The sequence below is a fragment of the Pan paniscus genome, chromosome 14 (assembly GCF_029289425.2).
Source record: "Pan paniscus chromosome 14, NHGRI_mPanPan1-v2.0_pri, whole genome shotgun sequence".
Taxonomy (NCBI): domain Eukaryota; kingdom Metazoa; phylum Chordata; class Mammalia; order Primates; family Hominidae; genus Pan; species Pan paniscus.
In genome coordinates, this window is record NC_073263.2 from 71261258 (window position 1) to 71276250 (window position 14993).

Consider the following 14993-nt stretch of genomic DNA (forward strand, 5'->3'; position numbering starts at 1 on the left):
CTAAAAAGGTTGGCCACAGAACCAATGAAATAAAAGTAACGCTGAATGTAGATATTTCCCCAGGCTTCTCTGTAACAAAATTCTCAATATATCATTATCAATATATCTTATATATCTATTGTCTACAAATAAATGAAATGCATACACAAAAAGTACACTTAGTTGCAACAATAGTTCTCAATTTATTTGAGATACATTCATATTACCTCCTACTCCCAGCCAGAAACTATACTAGTCTTTAGAGACAGGTTAATAAATGACACATTGTCTTTGATTCCTTATGACCTGTAGATGAATGCAGCATGATAGTACTATGACAGTATACCAAGATAATACATTATTAAAGGGCAATTTTACTTAGGCTAGGAGAAATGGAATAAAGTTCTCTTTACGTCTTGAAGCACGCGCATTATTCTTTTCAAATCAAACACAAAAAATAAGCTCGGTGTTAAATCACAAAAGTCAAATTTATTTAAAACATACATAGATACACACGTGTATCTATACATATGGTGTGTGTATGCATTCTCTGTAAAACAAAGGCACAAAACTGTTAATCAATTCCTAATCTATTTCCAACTCAAGCTAAACTGGGTTTTTTCCCAAATATTCACATATTTGGATATTTTAATATAGTTTGCTTATTTATTTTAATAATCAGCCATTTGTGGCTGCTAATATTATATGGAATAACCAATTTAGTCCACTTACAGGACATATGGAGTGAAAGTGACAGGAATTTAGCAAATATGGAAAACTTTTCAAGTAGGCTAGAATCCTGAAAATTTTTAAAGGGATTTTGTGTGGGTCTGCTGCTCATCCCTTGAGAGTCTTAAAAATATAAATAATGAGAAGATATGGAAGCAAAATCTTAAAGTAACTTAACCGTTTTAAATTTAATGTTTATTGTATTAAAATAAAGTTGTTATAAAATATTTTAAATGCCACTTTGCTGTTTGTAAAATACTATATGATCCAAAAAAGTATAATAAAATACAGATGAAGGAAAATGATCTTTAGGAGTCTTTTACCTATTACTACCTACTACATATATTGTTTTGATTTCAATTTTAGAGGATGATAAGCATAATGTCTCTTTATTATAAATATGTATTCAGATATTATATTACATCGTTTATATAAGCATAAACTTCCTTTATTTAATGTTCTTTTAAGTGGAACATTTAAAATACACACCATTTAACTAGTACATTTCCTTAGCAAGTCAACAATCATTAATTAATGCATGCAGGGTTTGCTTTGGAAACACTAGGGACTCAGAAAGGTACAGTCAAAATATATCCTTCGAAATTTTAGTGCAATAATGTGATAACGTGAAAAGCAATCATTACTTGCTTTTTTTTTTTTTTACATACAGTGCTCTCTGAATAAGAAATGCTTCTTCTCTAGCAATTAAAGTAAAATGTAGAAAATAACAAGACTTAGATCTCTTGATATTTCCCCTTCTTTTCTCTACTCCTCCTTCTTTTTACTTACTTGGCTAAATGTACCTATTTTTGTTGAAGTCAAGAGTTTTCCTTTAAAGGAGAAGAAATTCATAATGCAGGTACCTTAGTCTAGCCATTAGGAATTTGGTTTTGTACTCCGAAGTTAGTCTGACTAAATATTGTTGCTGAATGCATACCATCCAAACTGGCAAAATCAAGGAAATCATGTTTTGTTAAAAGTAAATATCTTTAAAACAAATGTACTGTAATCAAGTGTTCAAGTTCTTTAGATAAATTGTAGTCAATTTCTTTGACCAAAATCAGATCCTTCCACCCACTGAGGCAATATGAAGAGATGTGGTTATTATTCTGCTTCAATTAAATAAAGCTTTAGAGCTGCACTGCACTCCTAGATGGAAACTATTTATTTGAACAGTATCTTACTTTTAGATTTCTGGTAAAAGCGAGAAATAGTAGAAATATTGAGAGATTTGGAGAAGAATGAAAGTAAAGAGAAATCTAATATGTAAGGACACAAGTCAGAATGTATCGATTCCCTCCATCATAAGCAAGGCCACAGTAGCTCTGCAGCTAAGATGTTTTTCACTATAATTAGTTTGCCCTGGCCTCATCTTCCCATCGCACTCACACACACCAACACACATCCTCTAGTTATGTGATTACAATGGGAGCTGCTTCATTCTAGCATGATCCTGAGTCTCTAACTACAGTTAGAGTGTATGTAAGGCATAATGCCTCACCTAAGATAAACCAGTCATGTTACTCCAACTTCCTGGACAAAATGATTGACAAGGAGTGAGCACTCACTACATGACAGGCTATGCAAAGCCCTTTCCTGTTTATTCTTTTAATTGAACTGGGATTTTTAAGAGGTTATTTTCTGTTTATGGCTGTGGGGATTACTACTTGGACTTTCCAGCAGCACCACCAGGTGAAAAATTCTCTCTGCAACAGATAAAAATGGACCTAATAAGCAGTAACAAAAATGAATGCCAGGAAGGTTGATTTCTGCAGCCTTTATATTGTTTCTAAAACCAAACATTATAAGTTAAGGTTTTGTGAACCGATATATTACACTTTTATTTTTTGCTTCAGGTAACTCAAATTCAGATTCTGTTTCTTGTTGTGGAAAATGGAAATCTTATTAAGCATGTATGTTACTTTTTAATATATATTTTATAGGTATTGTAGCAATAAAAGTACACAAGAATGTATAATTTAATGGACTTTTTACAAATCAACACAATATTGGACAAAAACGATCACTTTTGTTTTAGGGTAATTTGACTAGATTACTGTTTGTATACCCCTCCTCCACAGAAAGTAAATGAAATAAATTCTTATCCTTGAAGTGAATTATGCTGATGACAATCTTACCTGTGTCCACTCATTAGTTTGCGGGTCATAGGATTCCATAGTGTTGAGGTATGTCTGTCCATCATACCCACCAACAGCATATAATCTGTCACCAAGGAGACAGACCCCAACAGCATCTCTGGGCATACTCAAAGGAGCCACCATGGTCCAAGTGTCTGTTTTGGGATCATATCTAAAATTCAATGACAACAGTACATAACATATTCTAATCACATTCAACTTTTACTATAAAAATTTTACTTTTTACAAAGCCTGTCATGAAAAAGGAAACTACCTTTTTTTTTCTCTAAAGGCTCAATCATTTGAGCAGGTATTCTAGAATGAACATCCATTATGTCTAGCTTTCTAAACTTTAAGGTATTTTAAAAATGTATTCAGACTCATAGATGAATGCAGATTGATTCAACAAAAATAATGTCATGATGTCTTTCTACAAAAAAGTGTCAGATATATAAATAACTATTATCCACAGTAGAATTAGGGTATTTAAAACAGATATATGCAGACTCCTATGGTAATGAAGCAGAAGAAATTGTTAAAAATCTGGGAGCATTGTGGAATACTCGATAGATGAAGTTTCCTTTAAACCAGTTCTGAAAGTCTAGCCTAAATTTGCTAAGAAAAAAAAAGGAAAGATTTGTGCAAAAATAACTGTAGTGTTTTGTTGTTGTTGTTTTGTTTTGTTTTTTGTTTTAATGCATGGTCCGCTTTGAGGAAACAGTTAAGTAGTGTGACTAAGTTTAAGAAAGACTGAGGAAATTGTGTGCCTCAAGATGTAAGTTTTGATTAGCTTATGGGATGTTTGATTCCCTGGGTAAGAAGGTACTTTCAGTTTATTCAATAGAAAAATAGCCTTTGAAACTTGGGGAAATAATTATAACATGAACACAACTGGGTTTAGTGACATTGCTCAGGATTCACAGTGAGGGAGAGACTAATAATTCAAGAGATCAAAGTCAGAAGACTGAACTTATTGTTATTAAATTTAAACAAAAAATTTATTTTCAAGAAAATTTGATAACCATATACTACATACAGATATTTTATATTTTGAGTAGCCAAACCCTGAAGACTCCTTTAATGAATGTACTCTGAATGAATGAAGAAACCGTACCTTTGCCTTTGGCCCACAATTGCAGGTTCAGATACAAAAACAAAAAGGGTGGTAAGAACCCAGAAGAATGAATATAAAATAAAACTGTGAGAAAGGATTTTCTGACAAACACAGCAAGTAAATTCTTAGTTTGTTTTCCTGCTCCACTTTTTTTCACCCATTCAATTTTTAACTCGTAGACTCCTAAAACAAATGAAGAAACAAAAATACCTATACTTTACTGAAAATAAACAAGGTTGTTACAGAAGATCTGGAATTTATATTTCACAGAGAATATTCATATTACCCACAATGTTATGTGAATTTGCACACTGTGGTTGGGGGGGTTGTGCATTGCCAAGATGATGTGTAAAATGAGGCGCTGGTCGAATGCTAGAAAACCAGGATCACCTTGAAACATAGGCTGCCCAGCACATAAAAATTTAATTTTTAGTTGTGTAGTTAATAAACACAAAACATCACAGATAGACGCAGACATACATAGACACACACACCAACACAAGTACACGATCTATGCCATCAAAATCTCCTTTAAAAATATTTAAACCTTTTCCACAAGCATTTTGAAATATGCAAAGATTCTTAAACATCAGAAAATAAAAGATACCACAAGGGAGAAAATAGTTCAATCCAGAATGTGGAATATTTTATAAAGTAACTGACTGAATATTTAATAACCAATAGCAAAAGATAAAGAGTAAATAATTAGGAAGAAGTAACTAAGTTAAATGCGAGTTAGAAATATAACAAAATATAGTGAGTAGCCCTTACTTGGATCCTAATTCAAACAGACCAACTGTTAAAAAATGTTTGAGACATTTTGGAATATCAGTGAGAACCCAAGCATTACCTTTTAATAAGCAATTATTGAAGTTTTTATTAGCAGAATAATAACATTGGAGTTACATTAAAAAATAAAGTGCTTATTATTTTTGTTTGTTTCTGGAATAATTCAATAATGTTTTGGGTTGAAAACATGTTCAGAAATTTCTCTAGAAAACTTTAGGGAAAAAAGGAAGGACAGAGGGCAGAAAAATGGATGAAACAATAAAAACAAATTTGTGATAGTTGTTGAAGCAGGGTAATGATTATAGGGGAGTTAATTGTATCAGTTGCTTTTTGTTTGTCAGAAAATTTTTCTAGTATGAATAACTTTAAAGTGAATAATTTATATAGAATACAGTCTGGATTTTGTCACCATCCTGTCACACAAGCAATTTTTCTGAATTCATATTATCCTCATTTAATTATTATTCAGCTTTATAGAATTATGTTAAATATTGTCTGCAAAGCAGACTTTATCATGTTGCAAATATATACTTTTTTATATCATGTTGCAAATATAAGTATATATATGTATATATACTTAATAGGTCATGGGAACTGAGAAAACAGCAAACGTTAGTGTGCTAAGCAATAATAAACTAATTTCCAGAGGTTTAGTTCTTCAAGTAAAACTCAAATGTTGCAGGGGAAACTTTAAGAATACTCATTTGTCCTACATTTTGATACATATTTAAGAAATACTAACCTGCAATCAGAAATATATACATATATATTTTAAATTTTCTAAAAAGTAATTTTACAATTTTAATGCGTTTGTTGGAAAATACAAATCTTTGAATTAGATGTGCCTGTTTTCAGTAGTAGGTAACATATCTGAAATGTGTAATAACTACTTTTTAATTAATATCTGGTAATGGTAATAATATTTAAATTTATATTTTACCAGTAAAACCAAACCAAAACAAAATCTGAGTCACCTGACATAGACACACTCAGATATTTAGGAAGAGAAGAGATCACACAAATTTTAAATCTCCCAGTAGCCATTGTTCTTGTTCTCAAAATGATGACTTTAAATTGATTTTTCTATATTCAGGAACTCAGGGATTCACCTCTCAGCCTGGGACATACAAAGTTATTATCCCCAAAATGAAATAAGCAATCTACAGATGTATAAGCATTGTCCAAACATTCACTAATAGTGAACTCTGTCATTTTCAGGTTATGTTTCTGAAAAACTTGAATTCTAAGCAGCCATTTTTTGCCTCTAGTTGCCAGTTTTGTTTGTTTGTTTTTTTAATAAGGTGATGGGTGTGGGGTCTTACTGTATTTAGGCTGTCTGCCTTTCCTGCATCTTACCTTGGCCTTCCCGGTCAGAGTGTGAGCTCCATATCAGAGACTCTATTAAGGTTTATAGCCCTCAGGCAAAAGAAGTGCCAGTATATAGTGGTTAAAATTAGCTACAAAATGAAAACTTGTTAAGGGCATATGATAGTCACAGAATAAAAGTTAATTTCTCTTTGTAAAACCAAATTGAATTTTTTAAGAAACCATTAATTTTTCAAGCATTAGTGTCATTTTCATACTTTAAGGATAATAATTGGCCTTAACATTTTTGAGGAAAATTGTTTTAAATATAAAATCATTACTTTGTTAACAAATAGAATTGAGAATGTTTCTTTTCCCAAGTTTGTACAGGAGATATTTAGATAGAGAGCAATTAAACAATAAAGAAGTGATTTATAGTCCAGTAGGTTTGCCTGTAAAACGAACAAACAAAATCAAATTAAAAACCAAAGAAACAAAAAAAGAAATAAATGAAGGTCCATGCTGTGAGAATGGATAGCCTGCTTCAAAAGAATGGCACATAGATTTCAAGTACATTAATCACAAAATCTATATATTAATTAATTTTAAGAAATTAGATGTGAATTGAGCAATCGAGAGTGACAATAGTGTTGGCTAAAAATAAATACTTTTATTTTTTCCTGTAAAGAAAACCAACATTTACCAGGTTTCATGACATTATCAAAAGAAATGTTCCTAGACTTTAAAAACTATTTATATTCTGAAAATATAAAACAATTAATTTCAATACAAATTATTTGTTTATAACTGCATAACGGTAATAATGTTCCTAATAAACATTTTCATTCAGATGTTTTTGTATGTATGCATTTCTGAAGGATATTAGCAATGGGATTTCTGGGTCAGAGAGTGTATACTTTGAAATGTGGTAAATGTTGACAATTGGTATTACAAAGAGGCTGTGTTAATTTACACTCCACTCCTACCATCAGTGTAATGAGCATGTCAGTTGTTCTACATTCTCTCCAACATGCAGTATTATGTGTATTATGTGCTTTTTCATTTTAGACTTTCTGGTGGGTAGGTGATGGTATAATATTGTAATTTTAATTTGCATTTCCCTGACGACTAATGCCATCCAATCATTTTTTTTTTCCCAGTAGTCATTGCCTATTTGGATATCACCTCTTGAAGAGTTCTTGTTCAAATCTTCTGCCTAGTTTTTCTGTTCTTTTAAAAATGGTATCTAGAATTTGCCTATATATTGGAAACAATGCTTTTGTTGGTATATGTATTGCAAATAGTTTCCCCACTCTCCAACAAATTTTACCCTCTAAATGTTATCTTCTGAAGACATTTTACTGTCATATTTTCTTTATAGATGATCCTATGTAGGTCCAGGTTAAGAAGTCTTTCACACCTCATTTTTTTTTTGAAGGTGATCTCCTGTGTTGTATTCTAACAGCTTTATTGTTTTATGGGTAATATTTAAATCTAAAATCCAGCGTGAGTTGATATTTAATGTGATATGCAATAGAGGGTAAGACTACAATTTTCCACATGAGATATCCAAATCACCCAGCCACATTTGTCATACTGGCGGCCTTTCCTCACTCCTCTTTGGTTTCTCCTTTGCCATAATCACGATTCTTTATATGTGTGATTTTGTTTCTGAACACAAATCTATTCCATTTGTCTATTTATTTATAGTGTATTGGTACTACAATGTCTAGTTAAAATAATTTAATAATAAGCCTTTATATATAGTTTTTCAAGGTTGTCTTGGAACTTAGGACCCTTTTCACTTTTATTTAAATTTTAGGATCATATTTCCAATATATACACAACCGCAATCAAACTACATGAAACAATTTTAATTTAAAAAAGACTGCATTAAATTTATAAATTTTGTTTTTGTTTTTTGGGTTTTGTTTGCTTGTTTGTTTTTGAGAGAAGGCCTCAGTCTGTCACCCAGACAGTGGTGCAATCTCGGCTCACCACGACCTCTAGAGATCAAGAGATCTTGAGCACCACAATCTCTGGTGCTCAAGCAAACCTTCCACCTTAACCTCCAGAGTAGCTGGGACTACAGGCACGTGCCACCATGCCTAGCTAATTTTTTTATTTTTATTATTATTGTTTTCAAATTTTAGTGAGATGAGATCTCACTATGTCACCCAGTCTGGTCACAAATTCCTGGGCTCAAGTGATCCACATGACTTGGCTTCCCAAAGAGCTGGAATTAAAGGCATAACCCATCATGCCCAGCCCAATTAATTTTTTTATATTGACTGAGTATATAGCAATCTTATTAATTCAATCTAACAGTTTCTAGTTTGATTCATATGAAATTATTTGATATTTATCACATAATCTTGAATACTGGCATTGTTATTTATTCCTTTCCAATTGTTGGCAATTTGCTTTCTTTTTATGCCTAACACTGGCTAGCTGTTCTGTTAACATGTCTAATAAAAATGGTATTAGCCATCATTTTTTTCTTCTCATTCTAATGAAAATCACAAAACATTTCAATATTTGACTATGAATATTTTGTAGATTCTCATTATCGAATTAACAACATTAGTTTATTTTTCAAGTTTGGTGAGCATTTTTTTATAATGACTAGATATTGACTTTTATCATTTTTTCACTTATTCAGATATTCATTTAATTGTCATTGTATTAAGTTACATTTATTACTCTTTTCAATATTAAACCAAATGTGCCTTTATGTGATAAACTCACATTGGATTTATATACATGCTTTATCAAACTGATTCTGTCCTAAGAGAATTCTAAGAATTAAAGTTTTAGGGTAGATCCTAATAATTTGAAATGAAAATAATTTTTTTTCATATTTTAGTTTATGACATATAACTTTCTAAAAAACATATAAATAATGGTAGTGGTATAATGGTTACCGTTAGAGACAATATTTGTTGGTACACATGGTATTTCTACCAAATTTTACGATATTCTGGGTCATAGAGTAAACCTCAAATGATTACAAAACCTTGAAATAGTTTTGAGTTCACTGTTAATTTTAACCCCAAGACAGAGGAGAAAGCAGTCAGCACAATGTTAGAAAAAAATCTCCTCAATATATTCAGGGTGTTTCAGGCTCTTATGCTGATGACGTGCTTAATGTCTATTTTAAATGTGTAGTCTTTTTTGATATACTTATTGATATTCTCCCAACTTTTTAAATCCCCTCCTTAAAAATATAATGGGCATAGAATGATCCAGAAAGGAAGATGGAAAAAATAAATTTCTGCTTCCCTTCTCAATATCTGTTGTTCATTTTCAATGCAAAAAAATTTTAAAGTTAATTTGATTTCAACTTCTGTATAATGATGAATGAAAAGTTCTATTTTGACTTACGTCACATTTTATTACATCAATTTTTCAAGGTTGAGGAGAAGAGAAATGAGTTGTTGACAGAACAAAAAGAAAACAAGAAAAAGCTGAACAGCTCTTTGACTCCTTTCAGATGCAGTTGTCACAATAAACCTTTAAAAATTATTTTAACTACTGTCAGTCAGCAGAACATGGATTATACCCAGGAAATCTGAATGCCAGTTTAAACAAACTTTAAAAATTGGATACGCTTAACAGTTCAAAACTAAAGAACAATAGATTATTTATATAATCACTTCCTCTACTAATATGACAGAAAACCATAATTAGCACTATAAATCCAAATTATTTTTATTTTATTTTATTTATTTATTTATATATTTTTTGAGACAGGGTCTCACTCTGTTGCCCAGGCTGGAGTGCAGTGGCAAATGATGGCTCACTGCAGCCTCAACCTCCCCAGGCTCAAGTGATCCTCCCACCTCAGCCTCCCAAGTAGCTGAGGCCCCAGGCATGTGCCACCACACCTCACTAATTTTTGTATTTCTAGTACAGATGGGATTTTGCTCTGTTGTCCAGGCTGGTCTCAAACCCCTGAGCTCAAGCAATCCACTGTTCTCAGCCTCCAAAGGTGCCAGTATTACAGGTGTGAGCCACTGCACCCGGCCGATATCCTTCTATCTATATAGAATAATGCTTGTTTCATTTATTCGTGCATATTTGTATTTCCACAGAATCCTTCTTCCTCTAAACATGCAGATAAATTTTCATGATGCCAGAAGAATTCTGGGCAGCATATCTAAGGACAGCAGGTTATTCTGTCACCTCCTTTCTCTGTCGCTCCTCATAAGCCATTGAGGGAAACAGCAAATCACATAACTAAATTGGTATAGCTATTGTATCAGCTACAATTGCTGCATCTACTTATAAAGCACGGCTCCTAAATACTTAGGTTAGCATAGAATCCTTGATATGGTTAGGCTTTGTGTCCCCACCCAAATTTCATTTTGAATCGTAATCCCCAGGTGCTGAGGGAGAAACTTGGTGGGGGGTGATTGGATAATGGGGGTGGTTTCCCCCACGCTATTCTTGTGACAGTGAGTGAGTTTCCATGAGATCTGGTGGTTTTATAACTGGCAAGTTCCTCCTTTGTGCACTGTCTCTCTTGCCTGCTGCCATATAAGACATGCCCGCTTCCCCTTCTCCCATGATTGAGGCCTCATCAGCCATGTGGAGCTATGAGTCAATTATACCTCTTTTCTTTATAAATTACCCAGTCTAAGGCAGTTTTATTATTTTTTTTTTTTTTGAGACGGAATCTCGCTCTGTCGCCCAGGCTGGAGTGCAGTGGCACGATCTCGGCTCACTCTAAGGCAGTTCTTTATAGCAATGTGAAAATGGACTAATATAATCCTCATATTAACATGGTCTATCCAAAATTTGAGCATGATTGCTAGCCAATAGCAAACATTATGAATGCACAGTAACAGAAAAACAATGACAACAACAAACTAGCTAGTTCTTTCATGCTGAACTCATGCAGCTGACTCCAGCAATAATATATCGAATGAGAAAAGGTTTGGGGGAGGAAGAGGAAGGGGGAAAGGGAGAAGAAGCACATCACAATAATATATCAAAATTATTTTGATACTCATTTGTTAATAGTGTTTAGATAAGATATAAGGATATACTTTTCAATTAGTATTTGAACAATTGCTTACCTCTTGAGGCCCCATCTATCTCAAAAATTTTCTGCTTAAAGTATATGGAAATAATACTCCGCCAAGATGAGGCAAATGCAAATTTGGATTTGCAATACCAAACAAATTTCTACCAAATTTTATGATATTCTGGGTCATAAAGTAAACCTCAAATGATTACATTTGCCTTTCCATGAATCCATCTCAACATCCACCCATCCTTCCGCTCTTATCAATCTATCTATCCATTTAATCCATTTATCTTCTATGATTTCTCTATCAATTCATTTGTCGGTATAACAACCTATTTACAGTTTATCTCAAGAAAGTTTTCCTTGTGGAAATATTGAGGTTCATTTTTCTTAGTGTCTGACTGATTCAATACATTCTTGTTATATGCCTATTCTGTGCCAGAAATTGTACCAAGCACAAGAATATAGAGATGGGTGGAAAGCTATCTTGGGCAGTATCAGCACATGGCACCTAGTTTAGTAAAAAAAAAAAAAAAAAAAGATGTAAAAAGAATCTTAATTATAATGTTAATAATCAGTACAAAGAAATAAAACTCAATTTTTCTTTCTGGTCAAATTTGCAATATGAAATGATCCCTCTGGCAACTATAAGAAGAATGAATTAGAAGATGCAGAAGTGGGTATTACAAAGTCTGGTATAGAAGGTTCCTATTATCTTGACACCCTTCTTTCACCAGCCCTCATTACTGGGATGCAGATGTGAGGGCAAAGGTGGTTCTGATCTATTTTTACTCAGCAGTGGGACTGATGCCTTTGAGCATATTTTCTGATCTGTTGCCTAGATTCCAATTTTGTTTGGTATCTTAAAGATTTACTTATTTATTTGTCTCTTTCTTCTAATACTGTAAGCTCTGTATAGCATAGTGCCAAATACATGAAAAACAATAGTTGCTGACTAAATAGGTAAATGAATGAATATTCTTTGCCTAATAGATGACATCTTCTGGACCTAACTTCTCCTGAAACTCAAGGCACATTTTGGACACTGATTTTGTCCACCAAGATGCTCTTACTAGGGTGAGGCTCAGTCACAAAATTAGTTTTCATCTGTTCCATAAACTATGCTAAAGTCCTCATTCTCATTCAGTCCCTGCCTTCTACCTTCTCTGATTTGAGGTGCCATTGTTATTTGTGCTTAAGACAGCCAGAGTGCAAACAATTTTTGATAAACATTATATAACTGTACTTAACATCACCATTATATAATAGTTTACATTTCTATAGGAAATCATTGTGATATAATAAAATGTGATCTATCCAACTCTCTACAAAACATAGCATTGCACACTATTCTTGCTATTTCTAATGATGTTTGCCTATGATTATATACAAAACATTTTTACATTCTATGTGCAAAATGGTTCCAAAGAGGCACAGTTGCATATCTTGATTTATTGAGGAGTTACACGTGAAATCATCAATATAGAAAATATGTTATAAAAAGTGCAAAAGTACTATTAATCTGATGGGTAGTATGAGCTAGGATAAGAATCATGATAATGCTGTGTGCTCCTGCATTACTTAAGCTGCTCATATCCACTGCACTCCTATAACTCAAAATAGCCATGCTTTATTTAAATGTAATTTTCCAACATAAATGTATTCCTAGACTGAATTATTTATGCCTCTGTTCACAAACAACATTTCAATACATTATAAAGTCGAGTTGGATGAGAATATTTGGATGAAATATCATTTCATTAGCAGCATTTATATAAGATATTCAAGGTAAAAGTAGGAGGCTCATCATATTCATCTCTTCTCTTCATTTACTCAAGAATTTAGCAGAGAAAATGTAAATGAGTCAGTTGTCAGTCTATTAGCAGCATTTTTAAAATAAATGATTGCACATTTGTGAGTATAAAAGTATAAACCTATTTATTAGGACTCTGGCCACTGTCTTCATTGTGACACCTGTAGTTCCTGATTTCCGTGGACTAGAAAATCTTAAAGTGAAAATGCAGCGAACTTAATGCCTTTCTCCATGTGTATACAGCCATAAAGCTACAGTCCATTTCACAGAGTAGCAATATTGGTAAACATTGTTTCTGTGTTTTATCCAATTTGAACACAGCCTGCTTACCAAAAACCATCTCTTGCCAATGGACTTATCCTCAGTAAAAATAATTACTCATCCTTAGAAAAAAATTTCATAAATGGAAAAGAATATCCTTTTTCTACCATCTATACCACTTACAGGCCTCAATCAGGATACAGACTGTGTTTTCCTAACATAAAAAGGAAAATTTGTCTGCTGTCAGTGCTATCAGCCAAACATCTCGCTTTTCTCCCAGATACAAGTTGGGATACTGCTCTCCCAAAAATCTTTCTGTGGCCATGTTACTGGTTTATCATTGTAGTACAAACAAAAGAGAATTCTATTACTTGCAGTTGAAATCTTTAAAGACCAGTGAAAAATTTACTACTCTCTGGCTTTTTCCTTTTGACATAGAGACCAGCAATGATCAATATTCTAGGTTATTTTTCATTTTGAGTACCAGAGTGGTAATATCATGGATATGTAGCATGAATGAGGAAAAAAAGCATCACGGTATTAAACCACTGAGAGTTTTAAAGTTATTTGTTACAGTAGAGTTACTTATCTTATACCAATTGATAAACCAATTGACCTAAATATTCCCTATCCTCATTTCCCCATGGATCATTATGTATCCTATGTAATAGGAAATATTAAAATATTACCATGATCTTACTAAGGACTCTTCAGTCCTTACTGCATACCATATAATAGTTCTAAGTAACGCACAGCCCAAAGAGAACTCAGCGATACTTGTGCCAGAAGTCTCTGCATTGTATTCCTAGGCCTGAAGCCAAGGTGTCATCCCACTCTAGCTTCTATGCACCTGGTCAATTTTAGAAAGAGTTATAAGAGAACCTATGTTTCCTTCATACACCAGGATTATTAAAAATATAGCTCCAATCAGTCTGTCTTATGTTAAAAATGGTATGTCATAAAATAAGAACTTAATAATTCACCTTTGAGAGTTTGAAAGGGTAGTAAAACAAGAACAGAAGAATAGAACACAGAAGCAAAATATCCAATATTTTTAAAAGCGTTAACAAATATTCACTTTCATAAATCACTCAAAACTTCATTTTAATGTGTGTTTTAAAAGTATATCAAGACAAAATTTAAAGATTATTTAAGGACTTGTGAAAAAACATTGTGGGGATTTAAATAAATATTAGTTGAAGGGAGGAAGCAAGGAATAAAAAATAAGAAAATAAAAGAACGTGTGTGTGTGTGTGTGTGTGAGAGAGAGAGAGAGACAGAGAGAGAGAGAAAGGAGTTAAAAATGTATCTCTAGGTGTTGAATTTACCCTTCCTAAATAATGCAATTTTTCCAATCACTTGAATCAGGCATCAATGTGATTTGCACTGTCTCTTTCGCTGTAACAGTGTCCTTGGGGTCTTACCTTTCTACATAATCCAGTAGCCGGGAACAGTGATTTGAAGCAGGAGCATCATGACCTCCTACTGCATAAAGAAAACCGTCACATGTGGCCACTCCGACACCCCCTCTCCTCTTACACATGGGAGCACACATGTTCCACTTGTTTGTATGAGGATCATAATATTCCATTGAACTCAAACAGGAACTTCCATCACGACCTCCAACTGAATACAACCTAAAAACACAATTGGAAAAATGTGATTTAATATCATAGTCTGGATGACAAAATATAGAAAAGAAAAGGTCCTTTAAAATAAATTTTCACAGTATGAGGCTCAAATGTGTTGGAAATATATTACTTTGCAGGGAGATTTTGTTAAAGATACCCAATAAATGATCATATATACTAGAAATTTCTATTTTTGTATAGA

General features: G+C 32.9%; 1 protein-coding gene across 1 annotated transcript in view; it reads right to left on the bottom strand.

Moving 5' to 3' along the window:
• KLHL1 (kelch like family member 1) overlaps positions 1 to 14993 on the bottom strand; it is a 428752-nt gene that overhangs the window by 4192 nt on the left and 409567 nt on the right. Inside the window, exons 9-10 of the mRNA XM_003827457.5 lie at positions 14585 to 14797; positions 2847 to 3018 (exon numbers count right to left, since the gene is read on the bottom strand). Of these exons, the coding sequence (XP_003827505.1) occupies positions 2847 to 3018; positions 14585 to 14797 (385 nt within the window). The remainder of the gene's footprint in view (positions 1 to 2846; positions 3019 to 14584; positions 14798 to 14993) is intronic.